The sequence below is a fragment of the Oncorhynchus masou genome, chromosome 32, assembly GCF_036934945.1.
Source record: "Oncorhynchus masou masou isolate Uvic2021 chromosome 32, UVic_Omas_1.1, whole genome shotgun sequence".
Taxonomy (NCBI): Eukaryota; Metazoa; Chordata; class Actinopteri; order Salmoniformes; family Salmonidae; genus Oncorhynchus; species Oncorhynchus masou.
In genome coordinates, this window is record NC_088243.1 from 65,479,723 (window position 1) to 65,496,103 (window position 16,381).

General features: G+C 42.6%; 1 protein-coding gene across 2 annotated transcripts in view; it reads right to left on the reverse strand.

Moving 5' to 3' along the window:
• Positions 1–958: 958 nt before the first annotated feature.
• LOC135526480 (alpha-1,3-mannosyl-glycoprotein 4-beta-N-acetylglucosaminyltransferase B) overlaps positions 959–16,381 on the reverse strand; it is a 175,543-nt gene continuing 160,120 nt past the window's right edge. For both annotated transcript variants that reach the window (XM_064954881.1, XM_064954882.1), the window contains 5 exons: positions 15,522–15,715; positions 9,539–9,617; positions 5,719–5,806; positions 3,395–3,507; positions 959–3,173 (listed from right to left, as the gene is read on the reverse strand). In XM_064954881.1, coding sequence (XP_064810953.1) covers positions 3,150–3,173; positions 3,395–3,507; positions 5,719–5,806; positions 9,539–9,617; positions 15,522–15,715 — 498 coding nt within the window. In that variant the 3' untranslated portion in view covers positions 959–3,149. The remainder of the gene's footprint in view (positions 3,174–3,394; positions 3,508–5,718; positions 5,807–9,538; positions 9,618–15,521; positions 15,716–16,381) is intronic.

A 16,381-nucleotide genomic window follows, 5' to 3' on the forward strand; every position in this document is an offset into this window, starting at 1 on the left:
GATTGGTTATAGTCAGACAAGGCTCAAATATAAATTTGCAGCAGCGAAAATGATTGATGATTGTTGTAGTTTATGATCAATTAATGATTTATGTACTTTGTGAAGATCGAATAAAATAGTAAAACTCTTTACATATTAATTTAACAACTAAAGCGCCGATGTGATCATTCTGAATGTGAGGTTTATTGAATATGGTGTAGGCTTATTCAATAATGTACAATATAATTACATCCCTGTTGACAGATGCATTCATTTGGATACAGTTGTTTTTTTCTGATCATAAACAACAACAAATGCTAATTGCATGCCCCCATCCTGGTCAAATATGGGGGTGTTTGAACCCCATAATAATGGACTGGATTTATGTAGTACTTTTACATGTGCTCAAAGCGCTTTATGTTGTATGGATGATCATGTTTGAAAATGAATGTTGTGTTCTATACATCCTGTTTTCTGAAGTGCCCTGACTGTATGCTGCTAACTGAAAATATCAAATAGCCTACCCTACAATATTATCACAAAACCTTATGGCCTAGAGATGCATTCAATCCGACCTGTGGAAGGAACTATAGCTCAATGGACATTTCTAAAAGTAATTTCCGATTGAGCCGACATAGTTTATGCAGCATTTACAGTAAATGTGGACATTGCCTTTCAAAGTTGAATTGCAGAAAACGGGCACTCCAATTCTATCGAGCCAATGTCATAGCGACACATAGGCCTACTCACTTACATTCTACCAAGCACCAAAGCCTATGGTGTCAAAATATCAATGGGACTTTGCAGTCACATGGTCCATTAATGAAATATGCAAGGAATGTGACCCATGTACATGTGATTTGGTACCAGAAAAGTAGCATAGCCTACCTTTCACAAAAGCAGACTAATTCACACGAGATTACTCAGATTTTTATTGAATTGACCAGAGCAAATAACTTGAAACAAAAACAAACCCATGTCATTTGAAATTCCATCTTTATTACAATTCACAGAATGGATAGATAACATCATTAAATATAGTTTATCTAAATTATACAAAATACAACATATAATAGCAATGCATTCCAGTGCACCTTACAAGAAAAGAAAACACTTTCTCCTTCTTAGCTCATTGGGTACAGTTCAGATTTTTCTATCCATAGCCCTACGTTGACTTAATGCACCCACGCACCTGCTACTGTATAGTGGCCATACCGATAGCAACGAAGGGGCTCCTAAAACAGCTTGTTTACTGGAGTGCACACGCCAATAAATGGAAAACAAGTTTAGGTCAGTTGTTGCTGAGAAACTGTGTTAACATTGAGCAGAATCAGAATCAATGTTGCATTCTGTATTCGATAGAAAAGCGGCCTCGCTTCTGAGTTAAGTCCCCAAGTTGAATTTCACTTTCAATACACTTGTATTGGCTGAGATCCCATACTCCTGTTCTGTGCCGACAACTCTTTAGATTTCGATCAAGGGCTTTCAATGGTTCTTCGGTTGGGCTCTGATAAAGGAATGTTTTTTGGATCCAAGTATGCAAAAGCAAATGAATGTGTCCCTTTAACTGCAAAATACTTTGCATCTAGCAATACATAGAACTTGAGTTTTGCCCTTGCCGTCACAGAGCCTGTTTGGAAGATGTATAAGTCTGGTGTCAGGACAATTACACTACTTTAATAAATTCCATCATCAATTCATTATAGTAGTAGTGCAGAACATGTGGAATGAGAGGGGTTGTCATATATTGGACAGTTTCACTCTCTCATGAGACCTCGCTTGAGGGGAAGAGAGGGGTCCTTCCTTGACTTCTTCATGGTCATTATGAGAAACATAGATTCTACTGAGAAGTAAAGATGATTCTTCATGCATTGATTAGAGCTACATATTTCTCTTACATCCGACTAGTCCAGACAATTACTCCACATGTGTATCTGATATGTGGCTCCTTGGATTACAACTAACCTTGTGTATCTGATATGTGGCAGACATAGAAAATCCAACAGATATGTTTCCTGTAAACCAGATATGTTTCCTGTATTATTGAGGCTGCTGTCTTTTCCAGTTCCCTAGCTAATGCAATTGAGTAGCTTGTGTCTGGCCTTGCCTTACATTGATTTATCCCCACAACCTGGTTAACTTCATGTCACATTAAGGCAAATTGATAGGCGGAGAAGGGGGAAAAACAATGTTAGGGAAGATGGTTCTTGAAATAAATCTCAAACAGATGTAAGAACCATAATCATAATGTGCCTACATTGACTTCTGGCTTTAGAATTGACCATATAAAGATATTTTATTCAAACATTAGACATGTGTGTACTTTCTGGCTAAAGTTCTATTTCCATCTACACTGTATAGGCCTAGGCTACTTTTCTGACTGACTTTTGTGGACACTCACTGTAAATACATATCAACACACATAATAGAGATCATTCATATGATTGTGTTACATAAATATGCATATTAGGCCTATATCCACATACATAGGTATTTTCTGAATACATTTGATCGACTGCCCGAAAGCTCAGCCACAAATAAATACATTTTTGTGTGCGGGAGACTATTTCCTGCTTCTCCAGTTTTGCCTTTTGCCTCCAGCACCTTCACAAATCAGCTATGAGTGTGCGGTAGATTCTGCCTACTGGGAATACATTTGGGTAAAACCAGTAACATTTGTCAAACATGATTATCAGTTATTGAAGTTGCACAATTCAGACATACCTGTATCTTGGTAACGTTGTAGGCCAAGTCTTTGATTCCGAAGCAGCAACATTTCATTGTCATAATGTCATCAAAAGGAGCTAAACAATCTTGCGAGCTATTTGACAATTACCAGTGTAATTACAATTATTTAAAACATAAACCTTTATGTACACATAAATACAGTTTCCTAAATACAGCGTCGTCTTTGTGTCGTTCACGCAGGGCGCGTTCTCCGATTACGAGTGTCTGGGAAGATCTTCCCACACGGTCTGTCAACCATGGATTGAGTTGACAGTCTCAGAAGGACCCTGCGATGGCAAGATCTCGCCAACAGATGGCGCACTCCGACTACGCTCGAGAAACTAATTGCCAAAAGCCAGGGAATGAGTATAGCTTTCAAAGGCTCCGTTCCTCTGTCGAACGGTCGAACGGATGACTGAGGTATTGCTGCGGGGTGTTGACATTCACTCTGCTTTCTTGATGAATATCTGAAGTGCAAGAGGAATAGCATTTGAGACAAAATCATATTCTATCTGTTTGAGGTATATATTCTACTTTACAATAGACCACTTTGAAGCCTGAAAACATCTGACCATTTTAGATTTTTCAGTGAACCAACACTTTAAGTTGCCTAAAATACAAGGGATTCTTTATAAGACAAAGGCTTTCAAGGCTCTGTGGTGAGCGGGTGATGACTGAGCCGGCTTACCTCGCTCAGGATGACCCAGACGGGGCAGTCTGTGATCACAGAGAGACGAAGGGCTTCCAGGGGCCCGAATGTGGGATCCACCTCTCCCTCAGCGATCCCATTATGGAACACTCCTAGAGGTCAGAGAGAGAGAGAGAGAGAGAGAATCGATATATCAGACCAACATAACCAATAGACTGTGGCTGGACATCTATAGAACCATTTCTGTGTTTACAAACATTGTCGCACGAGGGGGACGCGTGCAAGCTGGTGGCAGAACAAGGGGGAGTTCTTATAGAATGCCAGCAACTGGCCAAAAAAAGCCTCCATTTAGATGCTGTTTATGGATTGTAATTGGATTATAATTGGATTTTAAAGCTCGTTTGAATGTCCTGCTTAATGTAATGTTTGTGTCATCATCGCAAATCAGCTGCATTATACTTAAAAAACACTTAAACTTCAGCCAGTAAAGTGGCTCTTTGGCTAGCTTTTGCTACAGGCTACAGTATATCAATGAGCATTGGCATTCTAGCAAACAACTGCTGTATCCAAAATAGTTATTTTGCAAAGATCACAACCAAACAGAATCTTAGTGACTGTTCAAGCAGGAATCAAAACATAATTGTAAGCGTACGAGAATCGTCAAAAGTTATTTTGTTTAGAAGTAATAACAACGTAAATCTAGGCTATGTTGAATGGGCGCAGATGGCGATGGCTTGCTTACTGCAGCCAAGAGTCGCACGCATCTGTGCGTTGTGTACTGAAAAAGGGTCTATTGACTTTGTCAGTAAACACTGTAGTCATGATGAAGCATTGTATTTCATTTGTACCTCAATAAATACTGCATGTGCTCCTAAATTCTAACAGAGAGCACATTAGATACAAGATATGTTGTGTTGACATTTCAATTGGTTCAAGGCAAGGCGCTGGTATCAAATATGACCATACCATGCATTCAGCTTGCTATGCTTTCTTTGTTGATCTACTACTGAAATGCTAACTATACACAATTAATTCTCTCTCATATCAATCTTACACAGTGATAGAGTGACACAGTGATAGAGTGAGTTCTATGGTTTAGGTTACACTACGCCTGAAAGTAGAGCTGGAGGGAGAAGAACCTGGTGAACATTTGATAGCAATATCGCACAATTAATTGACTACTGTGCCAGATTGATATTGATTCCCCCTTGAAATATTTATGAATGAGCAGGAGCGCTTGTAGTAATTTATATGCTGTCAGAAGGAGTACCTCTTTCAAGGGGATGAAAGCCTGTCTATGTGTTACGGACAGTAATCACTGGCCTGGGGACGTGTTTGACTACACAGAACACACATCCTCACTCGCTGTCTACTTCCTTCCTTCCTTCCTTCCTTCCTTCCTTCCTTCCTTCCTTCCTTCCTTCCTTCCTTCCTTCCTTCCTTCCTTCCTTCCTTCCTTCCTTCCTTCCTTCCTTCATTGAATTAATCAACCATCTGTATGTCATTGGATAGATAATAGTGTACATGAAAGCAAGGTCTCTGCCCTATTGCATAACAAATCCACTCCTCAGATCTCGATTGAAGGAAGGAACGATGGTGTATCTAACACTGCCACTGATTCAGTTGTAATGGAATTGAGCTCAAACCCTTATTTCTACCTCATGTTAACTACATTTTACCCATCCTGATTTTTCAATATGATATAAAACACTGTAGTGTCATTAAATCCAATTATTTTCAATGAGTACCATGCTATCATTTTAAAGCGCACCAGTGCAACACTTGTCTTGCACTTCACGCAATTTCAGAAAGAGCACCTAAGGTCCTCTAAAAACTGTGAAGGCAGTCCTTATCTACTCCTCCCGTCCTCCTGTGAAAGTCCTAGACGGTGCAGCAGCTAATCATGTGTTGGAGCGCTCAGTAATTGAGTGAGATGGATTTGTCAGGGGCCTGTGTAAGAGCGTATGTGTGTGTGTTTGTGTTTGTGTGTGTGTAATTTGTCAGGGCCTGTTAGTCCATGTGAACTATTCCTGTTTGCCAGTACCGGTTAGAATCTGGCACAAGGTTTTGTTAGATGAAGGGGACTGAAGAATGGATGGATGAAAACAAAAGGGAAAGAATTTTGGAGGGATATTTTGGCAGGGAGTACAGTGTTGGATTCTCTAAAAAGATGACATCATTTTTATGACAGTGGAGTCCTTTGTTTGGCTTTGGGTGATTCTTTCTGCAGTACTAGTTCTTAACACTTCTGGTAAATACATCCCCAGTACTAATAACCACCTATTGAAACATGTCCATGGGTGGGTCATTTTCATTAGAGGGTACAGTAACAACATTTTTGCTACAGAAAGCAAAATACTCACCTATTCTGATAAAGCCGTCCTCTGTTCTGTGGTACTTTGGTGTTTTCTCTCTCCCCTCTTTCAAGGCCTCTTTTTCTGATTGGATATTCTGTAGGAGAAAGAGAGAGAGGTGTGTGAGGAACACAACACAGGAACACATATACGCTTGCAAGCTTGCCGAATGTACACGCACGCACGCACGCACGCACGCACGCACGCACGCACGCACACACACACACACACACACACACACACACACACACACACACACACACACACACACACACACACACACACACACACACACACACACACACACACACACACACACACACACAACCAAGATCAATGCAGGCAGAAATCCTGTTTGATCTGCACTCAGATCACAGATAAAATCTACTGTATACATCATCAACCAATGCATTGACAACAGCAAACTCCTTGCTACTGACCTCCTTTAATCTCCAGATTCAGTTAGTAAATCATGCACACACACACACATGCGCGCACACACACACACCTCACGGCACTACTCGTGAACTCAGATCAACCTAACTTTAACCTCGTCTTACAACATAAAAGTGAGAAAGATATCAATGGGTCATCATAGTTAATACAGCGGGACTCTTTAGTGTTGCTGCTGGGTCATAGCAATTGATACTGTTGGAGAAATATCTGTTTGACTCGCTTATCTAAAGCAATGAAGGAGAAAGGAAAGGAGGGAAAACAAGCTGACCTTTTGTAGCAGGATTTTCCCCTTCTGTTGGTCCTCTAAAGAGAAATCAATGCATGCCCAATCACACAAGTAATTACAGATGTAGGATCTTAATTTGACCTATATTGTCACAGCAAAATAATCCTGCAGCAACAAGATTTGAACGTTTAGTGCATAATGTTGCTTGATCGGTGGTTAGGCTATTTGCTACAGAAAGTAAGCTCCATAAAAAGTGCAATACTGTTAGTGTAACCGTGTGTTAGTGTAGGTTTTCAGTGAATTTATGTAAATCACAAAGCTCATCTGTACTCTCAGTAATGCAACAGTGATCAAATTAAGATCCTACTGTACATCTGTACGCTACACTGTAAAAATATGACATTTCCCGACGTTTAACTGCACCTGACAGCGTCTCTCTCGCATCATCTTCTTGTTTTCTTATCTTTCCTCGTCTTTATTCTCTCTGTCTTTCCTTACCTTTCTTTCCTCAATCCTTTCTTCTCCATTCTAAGACCAGCATAACTTGTTATGACTCTAAAGACATGTAACACTTCTACTCATCATCAACACTTCTACTCATATTCTTCCCATAGGAGGAACAACAACAACAAAAACACAAACACCTCCACCCTCTTGCAGCATTACAGGGTCTCAATGACAGTCAGGTGTAAGGAGAGATTGAATGAGTGAAGGAGGGAAAATCAATAATAAAATAGAGATAGACAGAGAGGGAGAAGAGTGAGGGGAAAAAACCCCAGCTATTAATCTGTCAAGGTGAGCGTCAGTTTGCGGAACCTAATCTGAAATCCCCACCTCGCCTAGCCACCCTGCCGGGTGAAATATTCTTTAAGGCGAAAGCTCTCAAACCGTGGCCGGCGGGAGACTGATTTGATTACCACCGCCTGGGAGTCCTCTTTTTCTGTTTCTTTCTCCACAATATCTCTCTCATATTCTCTTTTTATTTTGAGAGAGAATAACCTCACTCTGTCTTGAGTCATTTCTCATCTCTTCTCTGTGTCCTCTGGGGCTTAACACTGTGGGTGCTCGCCCTTAAACATGGCTTATGTGCTTCTATGTCAACCAGATGGAAGCTGACTTCACATGACTTTATATACCGTTCCACTTGAGGAAGAGTGATGTATCCAGTGTGGCTTTCCATGAGATGGGCTGTATCTCACTAGAAATAACACAAAATAATAGAGATCTCCTGAAAGTATATGATCTTGAGACCCTGTATGTAACAGTACATCCCTGTAGAACGCTTTCGACACCTTGCAGAGTCCATAGCCCGACAAATAGAGGCTGTTCTGAGGGCAAAGGGGGTGTTCCTAGTGTTTGGTATACTCGGTATATGTAAGGGATATTGAACAATACGGAAGGTGTGTTCCACGAAGCGTTAGCGGACTTTCCACGGAGTTGCATTATTTTCCAGAGAACGCATAGAGCCCCGAGTTGACTGTCCCTTTCATACCATGGTTATAATTTAACACGTTTGCCACTAGAACTTTGATCATTTGCAGATAGAAATGTGTTCAACATCCACTGAAGTATCTAGCAAGTTTACTAGATTGCTACAGTAGTTGCCTTGGTAACTAAACAAACAGACTTGCTAGTTTAGCTAACCAAACCATCAGTCCTAGCTGGCTATTATGATAATCGAATTCAACAAATACCAATACTGTTTTCAATTCGACTTTTGCTTTCAAAAGCAGCTCAAACAAAACATGTAAAAATTAACTATAGCCGTTGAATTCTACCATGCAAATATTCTGTGCGTTTCAAGGAAATAATGCACGCTCTAGAGTGCCCTTCAAGCCAATCAGAAAGTAGTATTCAACAATGCCATGGTATAATTAAGTGATAATGCCCGAGAAGCTGGTGTTATATTGGCACAGGTGTTGTTAGGCCCGAGACTAAGTCGAGTGCCGGCAAACCGTGCCAATATATCCTCCAAACACCAGCTTCGAAGGCATTATCACTTTTATACAATGGGTTACCAACATATTCAAATAATGGTTGACATATTTTCATAAAAAATGTTATTTTGATGAATTTATTCATGCTATTTAATCCTTCCGCAAGATACAGTCCCGACACAAATCTAGGGCTGCTACCCAAGCCGGCTGGTCATTCGTTTTATCGGTTCGGTTGCCAGAGACCCGACCCAGTCGTTTATTCGTTCTAAATGTTCCATTGCCATACTGGCTGGCAACATTCTTATCCCTTGCTTGCTAGCTAGCCAACTATGGTAACTAATGGTCACGTCAAACAGTACAGACAGAATAATAACAAAGTAGCTGCATTTGCATTAGTTTAAGCTGTTTCTTTGTGAAATTTATTTGGATACATAACAATGAGGCACGATTTAGCCTGGCATAGAAAATGGGCTCTCTCATCAGTACACTGTTGTTCAGAGGAGCTAGCCAACAGCACAGCTAACACAATCACTTCAAACCGAAGCTGGAAAGGCTGCAAACTAGCTGTACTTTGTTTTGTTTGACCTTTTTTTAATTGACATTTCTTTGTATATATCCATGAAAATGATGCCAGCTGTTTCATGATTTCAACTGACTGAGAAAAGCTGCATGCCTGCATATCTGTCTCGTTCCGTCTCCTGATGCGTTCATTACTATGGGACAGCTGGAGATCGAATTTGAATATTGAAATAATGTTGCAAATGTCAGAGAGGTAGACAGCAAGGTTTATACAAATCTCTGGTGTTGAAAACTAAATGTTAGTCTAAAAGAAATGTGAGATAATGTCTAGATGCTTTTTATAGCGGAGATCACGTTCATATATTGCCTGGCTGGGCTGATGAGACAGTGGATTGCGCAGTCAGATGGAACAGAGTAAATAGGCATTTTAGCTGTGGTAACTTGTGGAATAGACACTGGCTGGAATGCTCAATCAGCATTCAGGATTACATCCACCCGTTGTATAAATCACTGTAATTACATATATTTCCAGTGATATTACTATAGTAAAGGTCTATGTACTGGCAATCCTGGGACAGGATGAATCAGGCTTATAGTGGCGAGCTTCATATTGTAAGATAATATATGGTAAAGGTTATGTAATGGTAATAATGTGCTGGGATTGAATCGGGTAAATAGCGGTGAGACTCACGTCAAAAGGCAGCACCTCCACAGTGGTGTTGAACAGCTTGTCCCCTGGGTGCTCAATGTTCCCGCTACGGAAGAAATACCTTGAAAGATAGATAGATAGATACATAGATAGAGAGAGAGAGAGAGAGAGAGAGAGAGAGAGAGAGAGAGAGAGAGAGAATAACAAATGGGGAGATGTCAATTTGATATTCAACACAAATTGATCCACCACGATCATCATCATCATTATGGGTGCACACTTTTCTTTAGACATGGACTTTTTTTTGGTGCCATGAAAATGTTTAAAATTAACTTTAAAAAAAATACATATTTGATGCAAAGACTAGAAATGGCTTGTTTGTTCAATATTACTAACCAAGTCAAGCAGAGCTGTTTGTTTTATCGAAATACATATTATCCTGTGCTTTTTCATTTGGCACATAGGCACATAAAAACAGCTTGGCTCCATATGTAACCGCAAAGCGTCCACGATGTGCTTGCATATGGGCTCACTCAGAAATGTTACTTTTGTAACTGAATGACAACATTTGAACTATTTGACATAACCGATTGATGTTGGGAAAATAAATATGACAAAATGCAGAATGGGGGCAGGGTTCGGGGGTTATTTCACAGAATGAGTCATGATATATTAGTCCTACTGATTATTTCTCAATTGCAAGCTACTCATTGACAGGCCTCGAGCTACAGAACTTGACGTTTTCTGCTAAGGTGCAACCTTTGGTAGACTGATGGAAGGCTACTCAGAGTCAGAGTCTATGATACAGCGAAGCCTAATCAAACATGCCCGTGCTCATCATGGTTCTAACAGGCAAAGTCAAACGATACAATGAATTTGCTCATGGTGCACGGAACTCAAAAGATATGGAACAACACCATTGAATCAACACCATCGGACATGAAACAACGACATGCATGTAACAACAGCACAACAAAATAGATTAACAATTTTCTTTTGCAGGTGGCTTTTCATTTTATACACCAGTGGTGCAACCAACACAGTGGTGCATGTGAGTGAATCAAAACTGTCCAGTGGTCAAAATTATTCATCTTGAGGCAACGGGGGACAGGGTTTTAGAAGCAATCTGTTAATGATTATATCATATATAAAATGGCCATATCTATTTTAATATATACAAGCTCAAAACACTACTAATCATTGAACATGATAAATTACCCAATGGATCATTATCATTTTCAAGATGAAAAAAATGGGGGTGCACCCCTATTTTGAAAGTGGGGATACAGCTGGTCCATCATCATCAGCCAGCCAGCCAGCCAGCCAGCCAGCCAGTTCAAACTCCCTCTACATTTTGCTTTGTCCAAATGCATGTTCCACCAAGTACAGCAGTCTGGACCACACACCCCAAAAGGGGTAACCACAGAGAAACAGCGTCACCATTCGAAAACACTGGTGACCACAGAGCCACAGCGTCACCATTAGAAGACACTGGTGACCACAGAGCCACAGCGTCACCATTAGAAGACACTGGTGACCACAGAGCCACAGCGTCACCATTAGAAGACACAGGTGACCACAGAGCCACAGCGTCACCGTTAGAAGACACTGGTGACCACAGAGCCACAGCATCACCATTAGAAGACACTGGTGACCACAGAGCCACAGTGTCACCATTAGAAGACACTGGTGACCACAGAGCCACAGTGTCACCACTTGAAGACAGTTGTGACAACAGAGCCACAGCGTCACCACTAGAAGACAGTGGTAACCACAGAGCCACAGCGTCACCACTAGAAGACAGTGGTGACCACAGAGACACAGCGTCACCATTAGAGGACACTGGTGACCACAGAGACACAGCGTCACCATTAGAAGACAGTGGTGACCACAGAGCCACAGCGTCACCACGAGAAGACAGTGGTGACCACAGAGACAGCGTCACCACTAGAAGACAGTGGTAACCACAGAGCCACAGCGTCACCACTAGAAGACAGTGGTGACCACAGAGACACAGCATCACCATTAGAGGACACTGGTGACCACAGAGACACAGCGTCACCACTAGAAGACAGTGGTAACCACAGAACCACAGCGTCACCACTAGAAGACAGTGTTGACCACAGAGACACAGCGTCACCATTAGAGGACACTGGTGACCACAGAGACACAGCGTCACCATTAGAAGACAGTGGTGACCACAGAGCCACAGCGTCACCACTAGAAGCCAGTGGTGACCACAGAGACACAGCGTCACCACTAGAAGACAGTGGTGACCAGAGAGACACAGCGTCATCATTAGAGGACACTGGTGACCACAGAGACACAGCGTCACCATTAGAAGACACTGGTGACCACAGAGACGCAGCATCACTACTAGAAGACAGTGGTGACCACAGAGCCACAGCATCACCATTAGAAGACACTGGTGACCACAGAGCCACAGCGTCACCATTAGAAGACACTGGTGACCACAAAGCCACAGCGTCACCATTAGAAGACACTGGTGACCACAGAGCCACAGCGTCACCACTAGAAGACAGTTGTGACAACAGAGCCACAGCGTCACCACTAGAAGACAGTGGTGACTACAGAGACACAGCATCACCACTAGAAGACAGTGGTGACCACAGAGCCACAGCGTCACCACTAGAAGACAGTGGTGACCACAGAGACACAGCGTCACCATTAGAAGACACTGGTGACCACAGAGCCACAGCATCACCGTTAGAAGACACTGGTGACCACAGAGCCACAGCGTCACCATTAGAAGACACTGGTGACCACAGAGCCACAGTGTCACCATTAGAAGACACTGGTGACCACAGAGTCACAGCGTCACCACTAGAAGACACTGGTGACCACAGAGCCACAGTGTCACCATTAGAAGACACTGGTGACCACAGAGCCACAGCGTCACCACTAGAAGACAGTGGTGACCACAGAGACACAGCGTCACCATTAGAAGACACTGGTGACCACAGAGCCACAGCATCACCGTTAGAAGACACTGGTGACGACAGAGCCACAGCGTCACCATTAGAAGACACTGGTGACCACAGAGCCACAGTGTCACCATTAGAAGACACTGGTGACCACAGAGCCACAGTGTCACCACTTGAAGACAGTTGTGACAACAGAGCCACAGCGTCACCACTAGAAGACAGTGGTAACCACAGAGCCACAGCGTCACCACTAGAAGACAGTGGTGACCACAGAGACACAGCGTCACCATTAGAGGACACTGGTGACCACAGAGACACAGCGTCACCATTAGAAGACAGTGGTGACCACAGAGCCACAGCGTCACCACGAGAAGACAGCGGTGACCACAGAGACAGCGTCACCACTAGAAGACAGTGGTAACCACAGAGCCACAGCGTCACCACTAGAAGACAGTGGTGACCACAGAGACACAGCGTCACCATTAGAGGACACTGGTGACCACAGAGACACAGCGTCACCATTAGAGGACACTGGTGACCACAGAGACACAGCGTCACCATTAGAAGACAGTGGTGACCACAGAGCCACAGCGTCACCACGAGAAGACAGTGGTGACCACAGAGACAGCGTCACCACTAGAAGACAGTGGTAACCACAGAGCCACAGCGTCACCACTAGAAGACAGTGGTGACCACAGAGACACAGCGTCACCATTAGAGGACACTGGTGACCACAAAGACACAGCGTCACCATTAGAGGACACTGGTGACCACAGAGACACAGCGTCACCACTAGAAGACAGTGGTGACCACAGAGACACAGCGTCACCATTAGAGGACACTGGTGACCACAGAGACACAGCGTCACCATTAGAAGACAGTGGTGACCACAGAGCCACAGCGTCACCACTAGAAGCCAGTGGTGACCATAGAGACACAGCGTCACCACTAGAAGACAGTGGTGACCACAGAGACACAGCGTCACCATTAGAGGACACTGGTGACCACAGAGACACAGCGTCACCATTAGAAGACACTGGTGACCACAGAGACGCAGCATCACTACTAGAAGACAGTGGTGACCACAGAGCCACAGCATCACCACTAGAAGACAGTGGTGACCACAGAGGCATTATCAGTTTGAGGGATCCAGAAGCAGATAGACCCTCTGCCCTGACAGTAATGTGAAGACATGGAGGAACAACATGGTTGTTCTGATCTGTGACAGGGCCCCTATGCCTATTGAAAAAGTCATTTACATTCGTGTTTAAATACTGTATGTATTTTTACGTCATGCGTATGCAGATTATTCACATGGGACTAGGGGAGAGCGAGAGGGAAAGGGGGAGAGAGAGGGGAGAGCAAGAGGGAGAGAGAGAGGGAGAGAAAGAGGGGAGAGCGAGAGCGACAGTCTGGGACATGTGTGGAGATCTGTGTGGAGATCGTTTTTGTCCACTAGCACAGTGTATGTGTGTTTGTGCATGTGTGTGGGTCCATGTATTTTTGTGTATTCAAGCATGCCATGTACAGTTGAAGTCGGAAGTTTACATATGTCGGTTACGACATCTAATTAATTTTTCACAGACAAATTATTTCACTTATAATTCACTGTATCACAATTCCAATAAGTCAGAAGTTTACACACACTAAATTGACCTTGCCTTTAAACAGCTTGGAATTCCATAAATTCCATTAAATGATGTCATGGCTTTATAAGATTCTAATTGACATTGTTTGAGTCAATTGGAGGTGTACCTTTGGATATATTTCAAGGCCTACCTTCAAACTCAGTGCCTCTTTGCTTGACATCATGGGAAAATCTAAAGAAATCAGCCAAGACGGTACCACGTTCATCTGTACAAACAATAGTACGCAAGTATAAACACCATGGGACCATGCAGCCGTCATACCGCTCATGAAGGAGATGCGTTCTGTCTCCTAGAGATCAATGTACTTTGGTGCAAAAAGTGCAAATCAATCCCAGAACAACAGCAAAGGACCTTGTGAAGATGCTGGACGAAACAGGTACAAAAGTATCTATATCCACAGTAAAACGAGTCCTATATCGACATAACCTGAAAGGCCGCTCAGCAAGGAAGAAGCCACCGCTTCAAAACAACCATAAAAAAGCCAGACTACGGTTTGAATCTGCACATGGGGACCAAGATCGTACTTTTTGGAGAAATGTCCTCTGGTCTGATGAAACAAAAATATAACTGTCACGCCCTGGTCGAAATATATTATGTTCATTCTTCATTTATTCGGTCAGGCCAGGGTGTGACATGGGTTATTGTGGTGTGTTTTTGTCTTGGGGTTTTGTGGGATGTCTAGCGTTAGTCTATGGCTGCCTGAGGCGGTTCTCAATCAGAGTCAGATGATTTTCGTTGTCTCTGAATGGGAACCATATTTAGGCAGCCATATTCTTTGTGTGTTTCGTGGGTGATTGTCCTTAGTGTCCTTGTTCCTGTCTCTAAGTTAGTTTACACTACTATAGGCTGTTTCGGTTTTCGTTACGTTCTTTTTGTTTTGTAGTATGTGTATTGATTCGTGTTTTACGTTTTCATTAAACATGGATCGCAATCTACACGCTGCATTTTGGTCCGACTCTCCTTCGTCTACAAAAAACCGTTACAATAACTCTTTGGCCATAATGACCATCGTTATGTTTGGAGGAAAACAAGGAGTCTTGCAAGCCAAAGGCCACCATCCCAACTGTGAAGCATGGGGGTGGCAGCATCATGTTGTGGAGGTGCTTTGCTGCAAGAGGGACTGGTGCACTTCACAAAATATTGAAGCAACATCTCAAGACATCAGTCAGCAAGTTAAAGCTTGGTCGTAAATGGGTCTTCTAAATGGACAATGACCACAAGTATACTTCCAAAGTTGTGGAAAGATGGCTTAAGGACAACAAAGTCAAGGTATTGGAGTGGCAATCACAAAGCCCTGACATCAATCCTATAGAACATTTGTGGGCAGAACTGAATTGTGAAAAACTGAGTTTAAATATATTTGGCTTAGGTGTACGTAAACTTCCGAATTCAACTGTATGTGTGTGTATCCAAGAATGTGAGCACACACACCTTTCGATGCGGACGGGGGTGAAGAAGCGGATGCGGATGAAGTCCCCAGCCACAGGGGTGAAGGCCCAGAAGAAGTCCTCTCCCAGGTAGGCCTTCTCCAGGGTGAAGTGCTGGTAGGTCTTCAGGCTGGTGGTCACCTCCGCCAGCGGGTTGGCGTGGCCCTTGTGCAGGGTCTGCTTGCCAAAGTCCTTGTCCTGGAATGAATAATTAGAAAAAAAGAGGAGGGTTTAGGGAGAAGATATGAGGGTGTTTCTAGATATCGTTCTCATATTGACTTTGAATGTGCAGTTCTAAAGACAGGGATGAATTCTGAATTGAGATCTGGAAGTCTGACTTAAATGTTCATTTAAATCCTTTAACTATTCCATTTACATGATTTACTTGAAAATGAATGTGAGTCATAGTCTCTCATCTCTCCTCCAAGTGGCTTTGGGGTTGAGAGTAACTACATTACTGTTGGACAAAATGATGAAATTCCACATGGAGAATGTGCAATTTCATGATAAAAGAGAATAGTATATTTCTAACACCAGATAATGTCACAACAAATCTCTGAGAGATGACTTGTAGCACTGTAAAACACTTTGAGCTTGCTTATAGGCCGTTGCAACTGTAAGTCAAATTCCTCTGATAATGATGATGGTGACAGTGCATCCAATTCATCCCATTCTAGCTGAATGTGTCATAGTTCTAATTGTACCTATCCCCATTCAAATAAACAATTGAATATAATAAATCAAATACTCTTCATCAAATACGAGTATTTGCTAAATACATGTAAGCATTAATGTATAGAAAGTGGTGAGCTGGTCTGCTTGGTAAAGAATCTCTGAATTGAGAAAGCCTTGGTCCAGGACGAG